The sequence below is a fragment of the Mus pahari genome, chromosome 15, assembly GCF_900095145.1.
Source record: "Mus pahari chromosome 15, PAHARI_EIJ_v1.1, whole genome shotgun sequence".
Taxonomy (NCBI): Eukaryota; Metazoa; Chordata; class Mammalia; order Rodentia; family Muridae; genus Mus; species Mus pahari.
The window spans coordinates 10,868,127-10,892,039 of record NC_034604.1 but is presented as its reverse complement, the minus strand read 5'-3'; the positions used below and the strand labels follow the sequence as shown (position 1 = coordinate 10,892,039).

The window sequence follows — 23,913 nt, the reverse complement described above, 5'->3', positions numbered from 1 at the left end:
AGATGAGATTACTAGCTTTGCTCAATTAGGGACCGCTCTGCAAGGACATTGTTCTGCGTTTGTGGGCACTGACCTCTCTGTTCATAGGCGTTAAATGTTACTATCACAGGCAGCGTTTTACCAACAGGCTGCTTTTTGTCAGATCTATGTAAGATCTGTGTGATGCTGCCTGGACTTTTATCTATGAAATTCAGAGGCCTGTACAATTGACCCTAGATATGTAAAGAAATTGGCTGTACATTTCTGTGAGGTGTGTGCGTGTGTGTCTCTGTGTGTGTGTTGTCAGCATAGGTATAAAAAATAGTCAAAGTACCTTCTAATGGAACCTAAAGATTGTCCCTTTGACTTTAATTGGAAATATTATTTCAGTATTCCAATAGTAAGAAATGAATAACCTACTGTTTTGTTTTTTTATTGAATGCATGTGTGTTATGTGTTCACATGTATGGGTGTGTGTGGAGGCCAGAGGCTGACTTCTGACATTTTCCCCAGTTGCTCTAGGTGTTGCATTTGGTGGCGGGTGTCTTACATAGCCTGGTCCTCCCTGGTTTCATTAGGCTCCTTGCCAGCCAGCTCCAGGGATCTTGTGGGTCCGCCACCACTCACTTCCTCCTCCCAAGGTTTACATGTGTGCTGAGGTCTAGAGTCAGGTCTTCATGTTCGTGTGACACGCACTTTACCCACTGAATCAGCTTCCAGCCCCAGCCCCTCTTAACATTTGGACAAGTACACAAAAGTCGTCGTAGAAAGCTGTCTACTGAAGCATTGCTTATTTAAATAAAACCAACAAACAGAAGCAAGGGCCAGTATTGAGGATGAGTTCAACAAATAGATACAACTGTTTAGTTGAGTTTTACTCTTGAATAAAGTTAATTTGTACAATAATAAAGAATAATGTGTATAGAATTTTTAAAACTACAGAATGGTTCTGCCCTACTTTCAAATATTCAACATATTTTTATTTAAGTCTTTTTTGTTTCAATAAATGTATATGCTAAGCTTTTAGATTTCCTAATTGTATTTATTTATCATGCTTATAAATGGATCACTTCTGAAATTTAAACAAATTGATAGATGTAAAAATAATACAAAGAATGAATATAGATGTGCTAGTTATTTTTGTTGCTACGGACAGAATACCCAAGCAAACACCTTACGGATTAAAGATTTGCTCTGGCCACAAGCTTTCAGAAAGCGGCGTGTAATGGCCACCTAGCTCCACTGCTTTCCAGCAGTATAGAAAGAACACGGTGGAGGACAGCCCTGAAAGGAAGTGCTTCGCCTCCTGGCAGTCGGGAAACCAAGAGAATTAACAGGGAGGGGACTGGGCCAGGGTAAACCCTTCATAGGCCTGGACCCGGTGACCAGCTCCTTCTAGCTCCTTCCCATAGTCCCTTGCTTCAGTGCTTCCAACAGTCCACTCAAAATGTAAATCTGTCAGTGGATTAAAGTTGGTAGGTCAGAAACTTCTTGATGTGATAGTTTCAGGAAGGAATTCCAGAGACACCCAAAGGGTGCTTTGCATTTTCCTGGGCTCCCCTCGAGCAGTCAGGTTGACCTTCGGGACTAACTGCCACACATGCTCTCTTTCATTTCCTTAACGTGTGGTATACCTGTAGCTTGCTGGTGAGCATTTGATGGTCTCATATTCACAAGGCCATAAGTTAGATTCCAGCATTAGCCTATAAAGCCATACACATATACTTGGGCCTGGAGACGTGGAACAGTAGTAAGGAAGCTTGCTGTGTAAGCACGGGGCCTTAGTTGCCTTTCTATTGCTGTGATAAGACACCATGACCAAGGCAACTCATAAAAGAGTTTATTGGGGCGTACAGTTGCAGAGGGCTAGAGTCCGTGGTAGGGAGCATGGCAGGCAGGCGGGGGGCAGGCACTGGAACAGTAGCTGAGAACTCATAGCAGAGAAAGCTAGCTGGGGTGGCATGGACTTGTGATGCCTAAAGCTCGCCCCAGTGACACACCCCCTCCAGGAAGGTCCTACCTAATTATTCTCAAACTGCTCACCAACTGGAACAAACATTCCGTGTATGGCTTTGCTTTCTTACTTAAAATTAAGTGATGGTGATACCTCCAGCACTTGCGAGTTTCACTTAGGAGAATCTAAGTTCCATGACAACCTGGCCTACAATAGTAGACCCAATTTCAGTTTAATGGATTGAGAATGACTGTTCAGTAATTAGTATGTGGTCAGTTTGTTATGTAGGAAATACTTGATCTCATGGATGAGAAAGAGTGAGTTGACTGGGAACCTGGTACTAAATCTGGCGTGTGTCCAGTAGTAGACTAAGCATGAAGCACCCCTTCTCCCACTGAGACTTGAGCCCCAGGGAGTCTGGAGAATGGCCCCTAACAAATAGAAGTGTGAGCATTAGCTACGGAAGGTCACCCAGTCAGGTCTTTTGGTTAGCACTGAGGTTTTTAAACTAGCTTTCTAGTCCAGGGGTTAAGATGATTCAGTTTTGAGAATTAATTGGTGACACCTAACTCCTGCAGAAATTCAATACTGGTCATGATGGCATCCAGAGATTTCTTGTGAGAATGAATGACTACAAGAGGAGACCTTCCTAAGCAGTTTGAGATCGATGTGTGTGGGTATATGATGAATATATGTACGCACATGTACATATTCATCACGTGAGTGCTGTGTGTGCATTTACTTTTGAGAGACTGAATTAGGGCTGGAAGGTAAGGCGAGCATGCCCCCAGTGAGGCTGCGCCCTCCCCCCCCCCCCGTGAGGCTGTATTGCCTCCCCCCCCCCCCAGGATGCATGCTCCCTGGTGAGGCTGCGTGCCTCCGTGCATGACCAACCAGGGCTCTTGTTTGTGTAGCTTTTACCAGCTTTAGGCATGTTAAATGTACATGTCTCCTCTTGTTGGTTTTGATTCTTAGGTTTCTCTGTCATTTTAGTGCCTCCTTGTGGGAGCTTTATTAATGCCAGTTATACTACAACTGAGGAAGCTAAGGATTTTGTTTGTAGTGCTGTGTTTGTATTCTAAAAGAGATATTGAAAGTAATTCGATATAATGATTTATAATTTTATGGAAAACTATGAAATTTTTGAGCTCATTAGTTAATTGAAAATATATTGTTTATAATATGTCTGGCTGTAGCGAGTAGTGTTTTTGAAGTGGCAGTGAACAAAACAGCCGAAATTCCCACTCTAGGGTCTGTCTTCCATCAGGCAAGGCAGGCGCAGTAAAAGATCCTGTCGGGTTGAAACGTGGTGGGCTGTGGCAAGGGAAGGCAGAGAGAGAGCAGGAGAGGTGTACTTGGGTACTGGGTTGCAGGATGCTATATGCACAGTCAAAGAGCTGCTGTCTTTGAGAAGGGGACCTTGGGACAGAGTAAGGAGGCATGTCTACAGAGGATTGCTTCCAGGACTATTCTAAGGACCTGGGTTTCTCTTCTGAGAGTTGAGAAGTCGTTCTAACGGGGCCCTGTGCAGACTCAGGAGGCAGCTGTTAAACCAGAGATGTGGCAGTAGCCGTCCGTACCGGATGGAAGTCCAGGAGGTGGTGGACGTGGGTACATCCCAGGTTAGAGTAGGGGCCAGAGCGTGCGCAGAGACTGTAATGCCAGTGGAGATGAGAGAGAGGCGTTGGGGTGGCCCGACCGTTTTCAGGGTAGAACTGGCTTCATGAGACTTGAGCATGGGAGTTGATGAGGCCTTTGCGTCTGTGGGACTTCCAGGAGAGGGGAAGGGGTGAAGGGACGGTGCAGGTGGGGGGAGGGCTGGTGTAGGAGTGCTGTGAGCATGCTCAGGGCCCTAGGCGCTCTGCTCAGTGGAAGGCTTCATATCATTTCTCAAATACTTATCAAGTTGATACTGGATGACTGGAGGCCCCAGCAGTTAGCAAGTAATATAATGGTGGCTCTCACCCCTGTTTAACCTACTGCAGAGTAGAATTGACAGTGCACACTGACACACATGGGAATTAGAAGCGAGCTAAGCAGTGGAACAGAGAGGTTTCTGGGAGGTTTCTGGGAGTAGACAGTGCGGCCAGTTATTCTCATGCCAGGAAAGGGAGCAAGTCGAGTGTCCTTTTACATGGCATTCATACACAGTAAAGCCGTCCCTTGAAGGGTACAGGTGACTTTACTACTCGTCAGAACAATGCTCTCATCCCCAGAGTTTCTAGTGTCCCTTTCTTGGCTAGTTTTTAATTCTTTGACCTTTTTGTAATTGACTGTAGGAGTTTTATAAATAAGAACTGAACCATAAGCCCAGGCCTCAATGCTGGGCTTCAGACCCAGGGCGCTGTAAGTCTTTGTTATCTGTGTTTCTCTTACATGCTTTCTATTTTCAAATTTGCCATGGTCTGCTTGAAACATCATTGCATGAATAGTTCTGATGTAAATGCTCTTCCTATATCAAGGTTATGAAGGTATGCCTGCAATTCCTTCATTTATTCAGCAGCTGGGGGGTGTGGCTTAGTGGCAGGTGACCAGCATGCATGAGGTCCTAGGTTCAGTTTCTGGTAGGGACAAAAAGCAAGGTTTATCCACAGATCACATTCATCAGCACCACTTACTGGAAAGTGTTAACTGTCCACTGACTGTCACTTGCCCTTCTCCTACTATACGTGTGAGTTCTCCATTACAGCCAACATCTAGGCTCTTGGTTTGATTTGTCTGTCCTTGTACCAAGCACATGCCTTTATTATTGTAGTTAGCCTTCATGTTTGCTAGTAATTGTTCCTAAGATTGCCCTGGATGTTCCAAATCTTTCACGTGTCCATGTAGATGGTAGACCTTCTGGGACAAGTGTTCCGTGTCACCTGTAGGTTGACATTAGGGAAACCCATTATCCTGAAGCATTGAGTGAAGGTGGCACGTCCTTCTGGGACAGGCTTCTTTCTCAACAGTGTTCTCTTCAGATAGCACACATCTCTTCTCATGATAAGTGCTGTCAGGTGGCAGACGAGCCGGTGATGCGTTCACACACCCTGCATGTGTGCTCTGCCTGCATCCGTGGGGAAGTAGTGAAGAGCTCCCCTTCCCCAGTCGTTTGTTGTTGCTTTTTTCTATTTTACTTCTAACATTAATTTGCTTGTTGGTTTATTTTACTATCAGTGTTAGTAAATATTTTTGTCTATTTCTTAAATTGTGGGGGCAAGAGTGCTTTCATTCGTACGATAGAGTTAGTTGTAAAGTTTTCTAAGTTTTACTTGGTTGTGAATGCTTCTCTTGTTCTTTTTAAAAAGAATGATTATTTTCTATGTAAGTGGGAGTTGTGGGGGCCATGGTGTGCTGTGGGATCAGAGGTCACTAGAGGTGGTTCTCTCCTTCTAACTTAAATGGGTTCTTGGGGTCACACTCTGGTCGTCAGACTTGTATTTTGGGGCTCAAGCCCCCTTAGCTGCCGAGCCACCTGGCCAGGTCCACTCCTGTTCTTAGTTGCTGAGGGCCGTTACGTGGGAGTAGTTTCATCAGAGCCTTTCTCTTCATGAGAGCTCTACAGACGTCACTGTGTCACTTCCACAGGTCATGCGCTGACCCTCATCCCTGGAGTGACATTGCTTACGATACTCTGGACTTGATTTGCCCGTTTTTGTGCAGTGGTTTTAGTGTCTGGAAACATGTCCTGTAGTCTTTCTTCCTGAAATCTCTTTGTCAGGGAGTAATGGGCTCGCAAAGAATTGGAGCCTGCTCTCCTCATTTTCAATTAATGAAAGGTTACATATGCATTTCTATTTTTCTCTTTTTATTCCTAAGTGATTTAGACATGGAACTACAATAAAAGCTCCTGAGGAGATTTCTTCAGGAAAGGTTTTAAATCATGGATTAGGTGGGTTTTGCTTTTGTTTTGTTTTGGTTAGGGTTTTGGTTTTGGTTTTGGTTTTGGTTTTGGTTTTGGTTTTTCAAGGAGTTTCACTGTGCAGCCCTGGCTGTGCTACAGCTAGCTCTGTAGAGCAGGCAGGCTGAACACACAGAGGTCTGCCTGCCAAGAGTGCCTGGATCGGGGTTTTCTTTTTTTAACAGAGAAACTTTGCGTTTGCCTCCTTCTCTTCTCTTCTCTTCTCTTCTCTTCTCTTCTCTTCTCTTCTCTTCTCTTCTCTTCTCTTCTCTTCTCTTCTCTTCTCTTCTCTTCTCTTCTCTTCTCTTCTCTTTCTTGGTGCTGGGACAGTCCAGGGCCTGCCTTGTGCTAGTTGCCCTAGTGCTGAGCTATCCCACCCCTCTGGGCTACCCTGCCCCTCAGGACACCCCCCCCCCCATGAGCTGCCCCGCCCCTCAGACTTTCATGTCACTTTCCTTAAGCTAATATGTCAAACGCCCTGTCTACTTCATCTGATTATCTGGCTTTTTCTCTTGTCTTAGTCCTCTGCTTTTGCTTCTTTGTCATTGTGTTATGAAGTGTGTACACATTTTTGCTTGCCAGCCCTCACTGTTCAATGTGTGTTTTCATCTTGGGGAGCAGCTCTCTTTCCCCTGTGCTAGGGCCCTGTGCCCCTGAGCTGTTCCTGGGCCTGCAGACTGTCTTTATTATTTTGAATGTTAATAGTAATGTTTGTTTATTGATGTATTCATTTATTCATTCATTTCTTCCATATTCGCCCACATACATGTTCTTGTATAGTTACTTGCTTCTTAAAAGATTTTTTGATTTCTTTTGCGTTTAATTTCTTTTGTGTGCTTGAGAGTTTGCCTGTACTTGTACTTGATGTCTGCAGAGGCGAGATGTTACTGGGTCCCCTGGAGCTGGGATTTTAAGTTGTGAGCCTCCCTTTAGGTGCCGGGAACTGAACGCTTTGGAAGGACAGCCAGTGGCCCTGCAGTCTCCAGCCATGTCTCCAGACCCTGGTTTTCTTGGTGAACCTCTTTTAACAAATCTAGCTTTTGCTCATCTTAAATAATTTTTATTTCATTCTCAAGTTGGACAGAGAGTATTTTATCTTAGTGTAGAGTCGGGGTTAGCTTGTTGACTTTCTGTGTAACCTCTTACCACTTTAAAGGAGTTGTTTTATTAGTTTTGAAAACTCTCAGCCAGTCTTGTCTGCATGCATCACTGTGTTTTAGTGTGTATTCTCCAACTTCAGTTAGATATTGTATTTGCTTTGTATTTCTCTTTCAGGGCTGGACCACTGGCCCTGGGCTGTGTGCAGGCTAGAGTAGCTTCTCCCCTGTTATGTCCCAGCCGTGAGCTCTCTCTGCTTGTGTTTTCTCTTTCATCTCTGTATTGTTTCTATAAATTATTTCCAGTCCTGGTTGTTGTTTCTATCTATTGCACTCTTAATTTCAGTGATTTATTTTCCGTCTCCCTTAAAAGACTGCTAGGACTTCATAGACATTTTCCATTTTCCTGATGCCCAGCCCCTGCCCCCGCCCGTGACCGTTCTTGATAGTATGTTGATAGCATGGTTATCTTTAAGTGCTTTCCATGTCTTTGTGATGTGTAGAGTTGGGGAGGTTGTCAGTGACTTGTTGCCAAGCTGACAATGTGAATTCGATCCCCAGGACTCTAGCGCAAAGAGAAAACCGACTCCCTCAAACCGCCTTCTGACAGTGGCTCCCATCTCTAACACACGCATAATAAAATGTTTTCTAAAATTAATATTACTCAAGCCGGGCCTGGTGGCGCAGGCCTTTAATCCCAGCACTCGGGAGGCAGAGGCAGGCGGATTTCTGAGTTCGAGGCCAGCCTGGTCTACCAAATGAGTTCCAGAATAGCCAGGGCTATACAGAGAAACCCTGTCTCGAAAAAACAACAACAAAAAAAAAACAACAACAACAAAAAATTAATATTACTCTTGTTTCTCTTATGTTTCTATCCTTTTGGATTGAAATAAGCTTTGTATAACAAGCACCGTGTTAGTGACTTAAGACACACAACTCAGTGACCCTTGGCATGCTCACAGTTGTGCAAACATTTGCCACTGTGTCATTTCAAAAACACAAAACCTCCTATCTGCAGCTGGATAGCTGGCTCCTCGGCTAAGAAGCATAAGTCCTGGGTTCAGTTCCCAACCCGATTGGTGGCCCACGGCACCTGTAACTCCAGTCCCGGAGGATCCAGTGCTCCATTCTGGACTCCTTGGGTGCCAGGCAGGCATGTGGTGCACATGTATACATACAGGTAAAATACCCATACATTAAAAAAAAAAAAAAAAACCTTATAAACGAAAAACTCCTCCTATCTGATACCACTTGATTCTCCCTTCTCCTACCTGGGCAACAACTAGCCTCCTCTCTGTCGCTGCTCTTGCCTGTCCTGCACATTTGTAAAACTGGAGTCATGTGTTGGCCTCTTCTGTGCAGCCTTTTATTCCTATGACCGTGTTTCTGTGTGGCCAAATAGTACTGTATGATCGCCCATTGTTTGTTTATCACTTGGGGCCTCTTCTGAGGGAATCCCCGAGTGAGTGCTTTATATATACACTGTGCCAAGACTGTGTATTTTCAGCTCTGGAATATATATAGGAGTTGGAATTGCCAGATTCAGTGCTACCTCCGTGTTAAGCTTGTTGAGTGGTGACGACACTTGTCATGACGCCTGCATCCCCACCAGGACGTGTGGATTTCTGTTCCTCTACTATTTGCTGTTTTGTCTAGTTTTTTCTTTGATACTGTTATAGCCATCCTGCTGTTGTTGGACATTTACTTCCTGTTTTTCATAATGCCCCGTGGTTTTAACAGAATGTCAGATGCTGTGGCTGAGCATAAGCAGTACACATCTGTATTGTTTTCTTCCAAAGGGAGCCATTTGCCTTTGGTGTTGAAATACCCAGAGATTACCTTAAGTTGAGTGAGGCTCAGGTTAGACTTGCTAAGGCTGATCTATTAAGTTTGACACTAGTCTAAGAAGAGCTTGTGTTCTCTCCAGCGAGCTTGAATTCTTCATGAGAGCCCCTGTGACTTTGGGCCTGCCCCAGCAGTCAGTCACCTTCCAGCATCACTGTCACCTCCTGGCTACTGTTTCCCCATTTCACGTGAATCTTCTGATCTTTTATACTTAAATTTTCTTTTTTTTTTTTTCTGGTTGTTAAAGATTCCAAAGAACTCTAGCTTTCTACTGGGCTTAACCTGTGAACTCAAACACAGTCAAAGAAAAGTCCAAGGTCTAGCGTGTGGTCTTGAATTTATTTGACCCCTCTTTCTGAAAGGGTAGCCTTCAATTCACTCTCCCAACCTTGCTGTGTAGAGCCTTCAGGTTGTGTCTTGTCTTGTTCGCTCATTTGTGTTTCCCAGCACTTACTAACTCTCATTAGCAGGAAAGTTTGTTTGCTATACCTTGTAATGATGATAGTGATTCAAGATGAACTGGAGATTGAATTACAATCAGATTGGAGTTGAGGTATGTAATTAAAAGTGAGATGTGTGATTTGGTGTTCTTTTTTTTTTTTTTTTAAATCAGAACTAAATTGTTAAGTGTATAAAGTTAGACAAAGACCTGAAGATGAGATTTAAAAATTCTAAAGGTTAGTGATTTACTAATAAAGAGGTTAAAAGTTGTAATTTTTTTCTCTGTGGTGTTGGCTGAAGGAGAGTGTGTCTGTCTTCTGTGTGCTGCTGTGTTCACATCTGGAAAGCTACATAGTAACTACAGGTGGTAAATGTGAGGAGCTGCTGGATTGGACATTACCATAAGGTCTGGAAGGAAAGGGCAGGACAGATGTGTGGATTATAACTGAGTACATATGTGTGTGTGTGTATGTGTGTGTGTGTGTGTGTGTGTATGCATGTATGTGCTTTCCTACCCTACAGGCTGAAAATGAGGATTTAGAGAGAAACTAACCAGCTATTTTCCTTTTCCCCCATAAGAAGGGAGACAGGTGTTGAAGGTGTGTTTGTGCACACACAAATGTACTCTCAAGTGAGCATGTGTATGTGTACATGCGCGTGCATGTCCTTTCACTCTTTTGTGAACTCTCAGGTTTAGTGAGTGGTTTTCATTAGGATTGTCAAAGTTTAGAGGCCCCTGTCTGTGTACCCTCAGAGGCCATCTGTAACATTCCCAACCTATAGTAGTGACTAGCACAGAACTGTTGAGCCCATTCTTCCAGTGCCGGAACTTAACTCTTAAGTATAAAAGACAGCGTTCTCTGAGACTTCTTGTTCCTTTTATGTATTTTGCTGCTGTTATCTCCTTTGCAGGTAAAAATCCACTATTAGTAAACATCCAGATATCTTCATAAGGAAAGGACACTTAGCTTTTTAAATGTAACTTACATAGCAACAATAGACACATTAGAGATCATAAATAAGGTCCGTATAGCCTGTTAGAAATTCCTTTCCCTGTGAGATTTTATAAGTTAAAACACTTTAACTGTAGTCTGCTTTCCAAGGCACTGAAGTTATGAGGGATATTAAATATGATATTAATAAATGCATCATTAAAATGCATCGGAAGACACTGAAATGGATTTATTGTTTTGTTTATATCCAGTTTAGTAATATAGACAGCAGCGATTCCATATGAATCTTTCATACATTCTTCTGCCGTTCCTCTTGTTTGACTAAGCTGTCTTCTTTCAGCCGCCCACACAGACTATGCCGATGGGTCCTGGAGGGATGAGTCAGAGCGGCCCTCCGCCCCCTCCCCGCTCTCACAACATGCCTTCAGATGGAATGGTGGGTGGGGGCCCTCCTGCACCACACATGCAGAACCAGATGAACGGCCAGATGCCTGGTAAGTTTTTCTCCTCTAAGACATTAACACCAGAGTTGCTTAGCAACCGAAACGACATGGGGGCTCCGGGGATACTAGATTGTTGATGACAAAACTGCTTTGAATGCCCCCGAGTACAGGCTCGCTTCGAGTTTGTTAGCTACAGAGCGACGTGACCTGTATTCAGTGTTTATCAGGCTGCCCTTGGGCTTTGATGTAGCTGACACACAGCATTCCTCTGATGAACAGAACTGGCTAAATTTAGTCTGTCTGAAACTATGCAATACAGTCGGCTTTAGAAGGTTTTTTAGAGGGGGGGGAGGGATTGTGCCATGGCTTAAGAATTAAAACCTGTTCATGAAAAAGTACCATGATGTTTATTTACCTGAAAATACATTGATCTCAGAAGTAGGGACACTGCAAAAAACACATGGGGACAGGAACAGAATTGCCCCTGAAGTGCCTAGGGTATTTCCTTGCAGATATTTCTGAAGCCAAATCAAGATTGTTATTAGTACATATGTTTATAGATTATGGCTAATATGAAGTTGATTTAGAAGCAGTATTAAAAGCTGAAGGCTAATGTAAGCTTTCTTACACACCCAGTCCCTCCCTTTCCCCGCCTGGTGGGAGCAGCAGTGCAACAGTGACCTGGTTAGGCCATTTGGGTGTTTATCTAGTTACCTTTAAAACTATTGTGTTTTATAATAAATAGTCCATAGCATGGGTTTTGATAAAGTATACTCTTTAATATGAGAATATTTTTACTTTCTGGGGACAAAGATTATTTTCATTAGCCAGAAAGAAAAGAGCACTGTTCGGTTAGCAATAGAGTAAGTTAACATAGCAGAACCATTTTATTATTAGCCTGATAATTGAAATGTCCAGCATAGCCTCTTACTTGGCTGGCTGTGCCTTTGGTTGCGTGGGTGTCCAAGGAGGACGGACATACTAAAAGAGTCCAGGGGAGAGCACTGAGCCAAGAGGTAAGGTAGACTGCTTCGGAAGATCGGTGTGCAGCTGCCGATGCTGGAGTGAATGGTGTTTCTGTCATTCTCGTCTGTTTCCTGCTGAGGTCCGCACAGGGACGGCCCCACAGCATGGAGAGAGGAGCTTGCACACACTACTTTTTAGTTTCCGGTCAGGCTGTAGTCGAGAGAAAGTCGCTTGCCAAGTTCATGTCTGGCTCTCTAGGACAGCAGCTTTAGAACTGGGACACTGTGCTAGTCCGGGCTAGCCAGTTGCCAGCTCTGTGAGTTTGTGTGGTTTAGAATTCTTAGCCAGCTCTCCAGATTACAGTGAGGCCTAAGAGCAATGAAACCTCTGAGAAGCAAATAGTTACTTTTAGCTCGACATACTGGTTTATCTATAAAGAATTATGTAACAGTAACAGAGATATGTTCTTTTTATTAAAAATGTTAAATGCTGCTTCTTATGTGTGTGGCTCTGTATGGAGGTCAGGGGGTGGCGGGTCTCTGTTCGCCTAGCTGAGGCAGGGTCTTGTTCCTGCTGCAGCTGTGTGCTCAGGCCACCTGGCCTGTAGGCTTCTCTTCTGTCCCACTGGGGAATGCTGGGTTCTGGTGTGTGCCACTGTGTGGGTTTTTTATGGAGATTCCAAGCTCTGAGCTTAGATCAGTAGGCTTACACAGCAGGAAGTACTTTTCCCTGCTAAGCCATCTCTCACACACCCATAAGTAACTTCTCTTTAAGAGCAAAGATTATCAACTAATGAAGCTTCTAAAGCAATTTCTAAATACCCATTACTGTCTTAAAAGTACGAAGTTTACCGTTTGGTATAAGAGAATTTGGAAGGCCAATAGCTTATATTTCCTTCTATGTGTTTAATTTCCTAGCGTAGTTTTTGTAGTTCATTTATATAACCTTGATTTTAGGGTCACTTATATCATTTGATCTTGGCTAAAAAAATCAATCAGCTCTTTTTTCCTTTGAATTAAATTTATCAAAAAAGAAATTTATCATTACTGGGTTTTGGTTTTGGTTAAGCCTAGAAGGTAAATCCCTGTGCCCGACCAAAATCAAAAGACATAGAAGTTCCCGAATCCCTTGCCTCTCCAGATGTAGGCTTTGGTTTGTCTCCTTCCTTCCTTCCTTCCTTCCTTCCTTCCTTCCTTCCTTCCTTCCTTCCTCCCTCCCTCCCTCCCTCCCTCCCTCCCTCCAGGACACCCCCTTACATAAGCTCTCCTCAGTGTGCGGAGAACTGTCTCATTCTCTTTGGTGGCCATGCTGCATCCTTTTTAAAAAATAAAAATGTTTTCCCTGTGTTTGTCTGTCTGTCTGTCTGGACTGTATGTGTGTGTGGTGCCTGAGGAAGCCGGGAAAGGGTGTAGAATCCCTTGGGACTTCAGTTACCAACAGTCCTGAGTTGTGGTGGGTTCTGGGAATCAAACCCAGTGTTCCGGGAGGAGCCGTACATTTAACCACGAGCCGTCTCTCTAGTCTCACATCCTTCTTGGTGAACATGTCTAACGTGTATGCCATTTCCTGGTGACAGAAATGAAGCTTAAAGTCTTTTGGTATGCCTATGCTCATGTATATATTTTTGCATCCATACATATGTGTACCCCAAAACTTTCTATCTGTAGGTTCCTAGAAGTTAAATTATTGGATTTAACTACATTTTAAGCTGGTGTGGTTGTGCATGTCTTTGATCCCAACACCTGAGAGGTGGAGGCTCAGGAGTCCGTAGTCATCCTTTGCTGCATAGTGAATTTGAGGCCAGTCTGTGCTACAGAATATTTGTGTCATCAAACCAAACCAAAACCAGGACATTTTAAAATTTGCCTGTCATTGCAAATTGTTCCATATGAAGCAGTACTTGCTTAGATTTGCATTCCTTCAGCTGTGTATGAAAGTGTTCCTTCATAATGTGCTGGATCAGAGCTTTCAGGCAGGGTCCCTCTGAACCTAGGCCTCACTGACTGGGCTAGACTAGCTGACCAGCAAGCCCAGGGATTACAGGAGTGTGCTGTCTCTCCCTGCATTTTACATCCATCCCGGGGATCCAAACCCAGGCCCCTCAGGCCTTCATGGTTAGCACTTTACCAACTGAGCCAGGTCCTCTACTTCTACTTTAGTTTTTGTTGTTGTTGTTGTTGTTGTGTTCAAACTTATTTTTCAGTAGTTAAATGTATCTATTTAATATGGCTTCCAAGCGTACTTAAGGCCTTCTCTTTCCAGGATTGTTTCCAAAGTTCTCATGTTTGAAGTTAGTTTTTATGATTTGTCTTTCTTTTAATATTTAATTTTTCACTAATCAATTAATTTGTTCACTTTACATCCCAATATCTGGTCCCCTTCTCCTCCCAGTCTCCCCCTCTCTCCTCCCTTTCTCCGGGGAGGGGGATTTAAATTTTTTATACATATGAAATTAATTGTGTGGAAGGAATGAGGTAGGGACCCTACTGGATGCTTTTTCTAGCTGTCCCCGCACTCTTTGTGAACTCTGTCTGTTGCCCATGGATATAAATGCTACCGTTGTCGTTTACTTCTAACTATTTTATGTATTTGGCATATTCTTACACTCTGTGCTTCACTGACCTGTCCATTCGTTTGCTTGTGTCTGCTACTACTTCACAGTACTGCTCCGTGAGTCTCGCTGTCCTAGCAAGCTAGGATCCCTTCCTGTTCCTCTCCAGACAAGTCCTGGCTTTCCACGATCAGTTTCCTCATCACTAAACTGGGAAGATAACAACATGTGCCTGATCAGAGTTACCATTGAAGCTGCTTACTTATTTCCTGCTGATTAAATATTCAGTTTGTTGCTTAGGCTGTTAGTTCAGTAATGAAAAACAGACTTGTACCATGCACCTCCGTAACTCTGTCCATTCTGACCATTTCTCTTTGAAGGGCCTAACCATATGCCAATGCAGGGACCCGGACCCAGTCAGCTCAGCATGACAAACAGCTCCATGAATATGCCTTCAAGTAGCCATGGCTCCATGGGAGGTTACAACCATTCTGTGCCGTCATCCCAGAGCATGCCCGTGCAGAACCAGATGACAATGAGTCAGGGGCAGCCAATGGGAAACTATGGTCCCAGACCAAACATGAATATGCAACCAAATCAAGGTAACTGCCCACAGCACTCCTGTCCCTCTCTTCCCCAGCTCCAGCTCCTTCATACCCTTCCTCCCAACTCAGGATCTCTTTCCTCATATTATTATTGGTGTGTGTACACACATGCGCATATACATATGTACACATACATGCATATACAACCGGAGTCCGTTTAGCATTGCTTGTGTTAAGGGCTGACCACTTGGGAGTTTGCTCCTGATTCTGCAGCCCTCAGCAGCCGGAGCCCTCGTGTGGCTCATCGCCTAGGAGTAGGGGTTCCTTGTGGAGTCTTCTCTGTGCATATTGCCATTTCACCTGGCATTGTCATGCTGCTCCTGGCTAGACAACTGTTTTGTTGAGGTTTCATAGGTACGTTTTCCCTGTTGTGTAGTAGACACTGTCTGTCGCCTGCTACCCTAGGTCTCTGGCTGAGAAGGGGATGCTTTGTAAGACAGGTTTCTACTACGTAGTTGAGGCTGGCCCAGACTTGAGGAAGTTCTGCCTCTGCTTCTCCATTGCTGGGACTGCAAGCATAAGCCCCAGTACTAAACGTTTTATGTTTTTCTTCTTGAATGGAATGTGTACTTGTTTTGGTCATTTGAGACAGACAGCCTCTGTCCTAAGTGTGACCTGAGTCACAGCTGCGTGCATGAGAGACAACATTGAGTTGAAGCTGCCCCGAGTCTTTTTATTTGTGTTTGTAAATTAAATTGCACTTGGTTTTCCTTTTGCACCTTTCATTTGGGGATCTGTGTTGGATTGTTTCTGCAGGCTGGCCACTGGGTAAGTTACCTAAGCAAACGGGCACACCGTTCGCCCTCACAAGCCGACTCGCCAGCCTTGTTCTCTTTCACTTGCTGGGGCACTTCTGGTAACTCCAGATGGATTTTCTGGTGTTTGAGGCAGGGCAGGGTTTGCCTTCCAGTGTTGAGTGGGGTTGCCTCCGTACCCCTAGCTAGCTACTTAGCATGCTGGAGTACACTACGGTTTATTACTTACTAGTCTTAGTGAAGTTGTTACCGTGGTTTTCTTTTAAGTAAATAATAACTAAAAGCTGGTAAGTGACACTCTGTTCTGCTAATTGCTGCGTTAAAGCATTTGGCACATTACCACTGTAAAACTATTTCACTATAAAATGTAGTGAGCCTCAAATTTGATTGATAGGAGGAAAAAAAAAAACAAAAAAAAAAAGCTGGGCATGGTGGTACATGCCTTTAATCCCAGAACTTGGGAGGCAGAGGCAGGCGGATTTCTGAGTTCAAGGCCAGCCTGGTTTACAGAGTGAGTTCCAGGACAGCCAGGACTACACAGAGAACCTTCTGTCTCGAAAAAAACTATTAAAAAAAAAAATCAGATCACTCAGAGGTACTCAGATAATGGAAGTTAGGCTTGTGTTAAAATTATTTATGATCAAATATTATAATTTAAAAATACGAATACAGTTATATAATTTGAATTAGAGGTGCTCAAGTTACCTGGGGACCTATTGAATCAAAAGCTGATTTGACAAATGAAAGTTTCATTAAAAAGTTTGTTTGTTTTGTTTGTTTCATCATAAAACCTTTCCTTAGTTAGTTTTTATAACAGTAAGCTATATTTAAATATTTTTCCTGTTTAGACGGCAGGGATTAGAGCACACGACATTGCAAGTAGTCCCTTTTTAGGAAGTTTGAAAAGTTCTAAAGATGAAAGGGAATTATTTTTACATTTTTACCTCTTAAAACTTTCTTTCAGGACCAAAAGTTCAGTCCTTGGTACTGCCCTGCCTCAAGTCTCAAATTTAATAAAGGTTTCTTTAGTGTTTTTGTTCATATTGAAAATGGCAAAAATCCTTAGACAAGCCTCATATTTTAACATTTATCTTTGTATTAAAAAACACTGAAAAAAATACTTAAAAGTAGTTGTATTGTTTTCTACTGGGAGTTGTTTTTTGTTGTTGTTGTTAAGATTTATTTTATGTGTGTGAGTTTTCCTACGTGGATGCCTATGCACATGTGTGTGTGTGTCTGCTACCTTTGGAGGTCAGAAGGGAGCATCCCCATGAATGGAGTTAGTGGACGATTGTGGGTCGCCATGTTGATGCTGGGAGCCAAACCCAGTTCCTCTGTAAGGACAAGTGCCCGTAACCACTGAGCCACCTCTCCAGCCCCTAGTTGTTCATTTTGAGATACAGTTTTGTTGTGTATCCTAGTTGGCCTTCCTCAGTCTAGTTAATTCTGGGATTACAGTCATGTGCCACCATTTTTTATTAACAGGGCTTTTGAGTCATGGAAACGAAATATTGGTGAAATTCTAAGATGTAGCTTATGGTTAGTGGTCAGGAGCGGAGGTCACTGGTAGAATGAGCTCTCTGTACATTCAACACCCAATACCGTGGGTTAGAGAAAAGGAAGGAAGGAAGGAAGGGTTTGTCAAGTGATCTATCACAATTGAAAACACATAGCAGCTCCGAGTTCTGTGTCGATTAACTAGTGCATTGTATCATTTGCTGATGTGCTTGTATTCATGCATAATGATACTTTTTATAAACTGACTGGTTAAGTTATAGTTTTCTCTTCTTGTTGGGACTGTACCCACAAGTACACACCTACCACACAAGTGCCCATCTACCACACAAGTATTCTACCAGCGAGCTACACCTCTCACCTACCCCCAACCCCAGAACGGCAGTAGGTTTCTAAACAGGAACACTGCAGGGAGAGTCTAAATGCATTCATTCTGGTAGTGTTTAAACTCATCCCCCCCCCCCACTTGTAAATTGAAAGAATTCTGCCGCCCCTTCCCATCTTTCTCTCTACTTTGAATGTGAAATTAAAGGAGAAAATACTTTCTAATTTCTTTTACTGTAATTTTACTTATTCATATGAAATAAATCTAATGTGTAGATATTTTATTCATTTTTATCTTTTAGGTTGTAAGAAGTAGAGAATGAGTTTGTTAGCTTACACCACTGGGGCTGATGTCCACAGGCCATGCAGTAGAGTAAGGCAGAGTGGTCGGATGTGGAATCCTTTGGATTAAGGTGCTGGGTTCCATTACGCTATTTCCTTGTGTGTGTTTCCTCATGCCTTTTCTAACTTGTCACCTGCCTCCCTGTGCCCAGATCCTCCCTTTAGCTCGTGCCTCAACACCTACTGTAGTCCTCTCCCTTATAGCATCTCCAGCTCCCTCTCATGCTCCCCTTTCTAGTTGGACCTCACCAGTAAAAACTGGTTTTAGCTTTTGAGTAGTTTGTGAGAAAGTTTGAAGGTTAGAAAGACAGTAACAAATCCTTGAAACTTGTTAAAGTACACCTGAGCATCTGCCTCAGCTTAGCTGCAGAGGCTGAGTTGCTCACTACAGCCTGGGGCGAGAACCAGCCTGAGCCAGCCAGAGCCAGCCTGAGCAACACAGCAGGACTTTGGTAAAAACATTGACCCCATTGTATTTACTAGTTATACTTTTGTATATTTGTCTTATTGAAATGCATATTAGCAGCAGTTGGCTTTAGATATTGTTAAAACAGGTTATATGTAACAGTATCCATATGTGATAGCATCTAAGTATCTATATATATGTGATAGTATCCATACATCTGATATGTGATAGTATCCATGGATATGTGATGGCATTGTGATTGGTATCTACTCTCAGTTTGTTGAGTTTTACACATCTAGAAGTTGAGAAAAATAGAACTTTTTTTTTCAACTCAGTTATTGAACTATAATTTTAGCAAAATAATCTCCTCTGTGCTGTCTTTGAGCAAATTTTAGTATTAAACTTGTGGCACACCACAGTCTAAATATAACAGACGTCTCAGCATATGCCTCCCCATGTTAATTCAGTCTTGTCCAGGTGAAGGTCTTCAGTCATCACTGGAACCTTTATTGTTAGAGCTGTGTGCCCATGCATACACCTGCATGGAGCGAGGTGAGGTAGAACGGAAAGCCGAAGAGGCCAGGAGCGGGGCTTCTCTGTTCATGGCCTGGTCTGTGGAGCAGAGAAGACTGCTTGGGGTCATACACATCTGTTTCCTTGATGACTAGGAATTGGAACTAAATGTCATGTCATAATCTGGAAAGATGTTTAATAAAGCAAACCCCTCCAAATGAGAACAGAAAACCTCTGGAAGTGGCCCACAGATATATTTGCTAGAAGCAGTGTGTTATTCATTCACAAACATCAAGTGTAGCTTTCCTTATTTCATAGAAATTAAATGTCAGGTGTAAAGAGTTCCACAGATTGTTTTGTGTTACGAATGTGCTTCAAGAGCTCTATGAACATAATTCTTAGGACTTAGAGTCAAGCTTTGAGCCGGGGGCTTTTGATACATTGATTAAAATTCTTAAAGATTAAGTGAAGTAGGCCAGTGTGACTGCTTGGTGTCTACACACCCCGGAGAGTCTGAGTTTGACTCTAATGTGCTTGTGGTAAAAGGGGAGAACTAACCCTGGAAGTTGTCCTTTGCAGGCTGGAGAGGTGGTCCAGTGGCTAGAGCACTTGCTGCTCTTGCAGAGGGCTCAGTTCCCAGCACCCACGTGATGGCTCACAACCATCCAGAATTCTAGTTCCAGGGAGTCTGATGCATACATACTTATGTGCAGGCAAAACACAAATAACCCGCCCACCCCACACTATTACTCCCACTGCTAACGGTGGTGATATCAAGCCTTTTCTTTTTAGATAGACCTAAACATTGGCATTGTTATGCTTTCAGTTGTCATAGCGCAGCAGTATTGTCTTAACTTATTTCTGCTCTCAAGGGCTTGCCTCACTTGTGAGTGGTTTCCAACTGCCTTTAGGGTTTGTGACTTTTGAGAGAACTTGTAGAGCACAGCTGAGTGCCGTTCTACATGTAATGTGTTAGGTTATTGTCTCAGGGCACAGATCACATAGGATGCAGAAGAGGTGCGGAGGCAGCATCCAGAAAGGGCAGTGGGATGATGTTTCTGTTCTCTTCTCCGTCAGCACCAGGAGACATCGCTCACCTGGCATGGTTAGGAGAAGATGCACACATAGTTTACCTGTGCTGTGGACTCTATTGGGTGGGTAGGTAGATTTGATCAATAGATTGCCCCCATGATAAATCTACATGTAATTGTTAGTCCAAACTCGACCTAAGTTTAGGGACTGTAGGACCTCCAATATAGAAATTAAGACAACTATAGTATATGGGACTATAGGGGAGTTTTTCCTGTACTGGCCTCACTACTAGGAAATTAAGGGAGCAAATCGCAAGTCATGATTCACTCACTAAATTTCAAGAATAGAAAGTTAGAAAACAAAAGAGTTACTTGAAGCATTCTATGGGAATGTCCTGTTTGGTAACCACTGGTTTGGACGACTGGATCGTGTTATCTTTGTTCTTCCTTACCGTCAAGACTGGCAGATCTTAAGAACATTGCTGACCCCACGGTTGCTGTGAACCCAGAGTTTGAGCATATGGCAGCCTTTCTGTTGTAGCCCGGACCAGATATTTTGTTATAATATGCCAGTCTCTACTTAGAAAAGTTAGGCTCTGATGAATGTGAAAACTCCAGAAGATGTAACAAGCCTAGAACATGGACCAGGAGACACTGCCAGACTTGATATGTTTTAAATTATTCCATATGCATAGTCTATAGGCACAGTAACATACGCTTAGGCTGTTCATAGAAATCTCTGTAGTTTTCATTATGTAATTGTTTATTTTTCTTTCCTCTATACTCTTTTTTTTTAAAAGATTTATTTATTATTATATGTAAGTATGCTGTAGCTGTCTTCAGACACTCCAGAAGAGGGCATGAGATCTCGTTACTGATGGTTGTGAGCCACCATATGGTTGCTGGGATTTGAACTCATGACCTTCGGAAGAGCAGTTAGTGCTCTTACCCGCTGAGCTATCTCAGTAGCCCTCCTCTATACTCTTTGTTCGTGACAGTCAGATGCTCTGTTGGCTTCGGTCACACTGTATCATGTGTGATGATTGACTGGCTAGGTGTATGTCCTTCTGCTGTAACACATTAGGAAACCAATGTCCTTCTCTGGCATTGTAATCCCTCAGCTGTTACTTTTTAAAATTGTAACATAATTACATATTCCCCATTCCATCCACTCCCTCCAAGCCCGCCCCCCTCCTTGCTTTGCAGCTCAGGTGGAGATCCAGCTTGGTAGGTTGCGCAACTGAAGGTGACCATAAATTCCTGAGCCTTGTGCCTACGCTGCCTGAGAGTGTGCTAGGGTTACAGGCATGCGTGCATCCTCAAGCCCAGTGACTATAATGTTGGGACCCACACTGGTGCTTTGTGAATACTAGGCAAACAGTGTAGCCGCTGTGCTGGACTCCTGACCCCAAGTGAGCCGCTCTGAAGTCGCCCATCCCCAAGACTACTTAGTTAGACAGGGTTCTTCACAACAGATTGTCACTGTGCCACCCAGTCCAGAGGTTTTGGAATTCAGTTCAGTCACCAACAGATGTTTACCAATTAATTTCTTTATGAGTCACTGTGGAGTCTAGTTCAAACTCTAAGTTTTTGAGGGGCTGTTAACTAAAATATGCCCTAGCTTTGTCTGTTGCTACATTTATTAATCTATAACATACTCAGTTTTTTTTATTTTTTTAATCAGCAGAATCCATAATGTAGTTCTCAGACTAGTTTGTGAGAATGCCTGCAACATCCATGAGAAAACCAGAGTGTCTTACCTCACTGCTAGTGATGGCTTGAGGTTGTAGCTAATTCCTTGTTGTGGGGACTCAGGTGGTGGCACCCTCTTGGGGACCACCAGAAATGTGGTGAATGTCAATAGGACTGAGAATCACAGCCATTAAAACGGTTACTGTAAATAAATGTCTAGGAAGGTGGTTTGTGTGTGAAGATATGTAAGAGTGGATGTGCATATGTAAGAGTGGATGTGCATATGTAAGAGTGGATGTGCATATGTATGTGTGTGTATGATTTTAAAATAACACCATTTAAGATTCTTCTCAAATTAATGAACTGTTAGCATTTGTAAGTTCTTTTTGGTCTTAGTGTAAGCCCCCGAGATGGTTATGATACCTGTCACACCTGTATCACCCTGGCTGCTTGCCTTGGACCTGCTACGTAATAAGAAGCACTCTAATTTGCTTCTTGACAAAATTTTCTGGGAGCTCACGATTTCAGTAACATAAAGTATAGCAATTTTGGGCTATTTTTTGTGTTTAATGTAGAATTGTTATTGTAGACTGTGTAGTAAGTTGTAAAATTCAAAATGGATTAGTGTGGAAATGGTAAATATTTGGTTTATGTCCTTTGCAAAATACATGAAAAATTATATCTTAGATTCATGGGGTATTATACATCTTTGTGTATGTATTATCTGCTTTGTAGTATATCTGATATCAACATTATTTATATAGAAACAAGGAATATCTGAAGTGACAACGTATGCTGCTGTTATTTGCAGCAATGATTATGTAACATTCATTTTGAAATGCCTACTTTATTCTAGGGTCTGCATTTGTAGAATTGGTAGCCTTTGTCCTTTAGCTTGTTTCCGTCAGTGTAGTAAGGACAACCATATGTGTCCTAGATAATCAGACTTGAGGTTTAGACTCTTCACGGATGCGCCTTCAAGGTGGTGGTGCAGAATGCTTGGTCTGCGGTGCCATCCTGCCCCGTTCTCTCTGGATTTCCATTGATCCTGAGTGATGTGAGGGTCCGGGGGAAGTGACAGAATACAGGGAGATGCTAACTGGATTGGAGCAGCTGCCAGTCCCAAGAGATAGGGCTTGGGTGGCATGGTCTTGCCCGGCTGTGCCTTGTGCTGGAATTTCCTTTCTTCTGGAAGGACTTTCAAGTGAGACCGAATTTTGTTGTGATAGATTTTTGAGAGTCCCTTGTCCCCTAGCCATGACTTTCTTTTTGGCTCCAGTGTACAGATATGGTCTAACTGCACTGTTACTTCTAAGTCAGGAGTTCTTTGGGCATTTTTTTGATGATAAAAATAAAGCAAACCTTTCATTTCTTGAAAATGAAATTTAAAAAGGCCCAGTCAGGTTGACAATAAATTATGAGTAATAGCATTACATGAATAGAGTGGTTAAGAACACAGTTCTTCCGGAGGACCCAGGTTTGGCTCCCAGTTACCCACACAGCATTTCATGACTGCCTGTAACTCCAGGTCTAGGGGGTCTAAAGGGCTCCTCGGACTCTAGCCATGTGCATGGCTCACACCATCCATCCATGCAGGTACAGAGGTGCACTTTGAACTCGGGGCTGACATTGCTAGGTACTGTTAGTGGGTCTTGTTCTGTGGGTTCCTTGATTGCCAGGGCATCTGAGGAGGCGCAGGGGAAAGCTTGCATGGCTCCTGCAGTGAGCCATTTCCATGCGGAAGGGCTCCAGTAAGCTTTGGAGAACTTCTATTTACAATAATACAAATTGGAGAGAAGAGAAAAGAATTCGGAAAAAAGCAGAAAGCACAAAGGTTAGGAAGGCAGAAGCTCTGGAAAAGCATTTCTTTTCAGGAAACAGATGGTCATGTGCCACAGAGGTAAAGCTCTGTGTCCGCACTGTCCCTGGGACTTATAGAGTGGGCTGCTTTGTTTTTAGGTATTTGTTAAAATTAATAATGAGCCTGTCACTCCTGTGTCATTGTGGCCTGCAGAATTTCCCAAGCTCTCTGGTCTTAGCCTTATGTAGTTAAGACACTATTTAAGCGGGAAACTGCAAGATGACACACTCTTGAGACAGGGGGATGAGAGTGGTGGGTAGGATGAGGGACTCTGCTCTCTAATGACCCAGCAGGCCTCTAAGATCACCTTCCACTGCCATGTGGCAGCATGGGATGAGATGGCCTCTGCTCGTCACGTGACAGTCTTCGCTGTGTGTGCTGTAGCAATGGGACTGGATTCTCACCCTGTAGACTGTGTAGCCCATGCCTTATTACAGGCCTTTTCCTGGTAGTTTTTAGGACAGGGAAACGGGGGTGGGGGCAGGTGAGAGCATGGGCAAGGTCCCTTAGTTATTCAGGGACACCGCAGTCCTGGAGGTGGGAGAGATGGTACAGTGTTCTTAGAAAGGACCTTGGTTCAGTTCTCAGTGTCCACGTGACAGCTGTCATGTCTGTAACTCCAGTTCTAGGGATCCAGTGCCCTCTTCTGCCTCTGGGCATACATACAAATGGTACACAAATACAGACACGCTGGCAAAACACCCATACACACACAATTAAAAAAAAAAAAATCTTAAAAAAAAAAAAAAAAAAAAAA

The 23,913-nt window shown here is 43.3% G+C and overlaps 1 protein-coding gene across 2 annotated transcripts in view; it reads left to right on the top strand.

Annotated features, from left to right (window-relative positions):
- The window catches only part of Ss18 (SS18 subunit of BAF chromatin remodeling complex), a 59,017-nt gene that overhangs the window by 20,483 nt on the left and 14,621 nt on the right, over positions 1-23,913 (top strand). For both annotated transcript variants that reach the window (XM_021214283.1, XM_021214282.1), the window contains exons 4-5: positions 10,493-10,646; positions 14,493-14,714. In XM_021214283.1, coding sequence (XP_021069942.1) covers positions 10,493-10,646; positions 14,493-14,714 — 376 coding nt within the window. The remainder of the gene's footprint in view (positions 1-10,492; positions 10,647-14,492; positions 14,715-23,913) is intronic.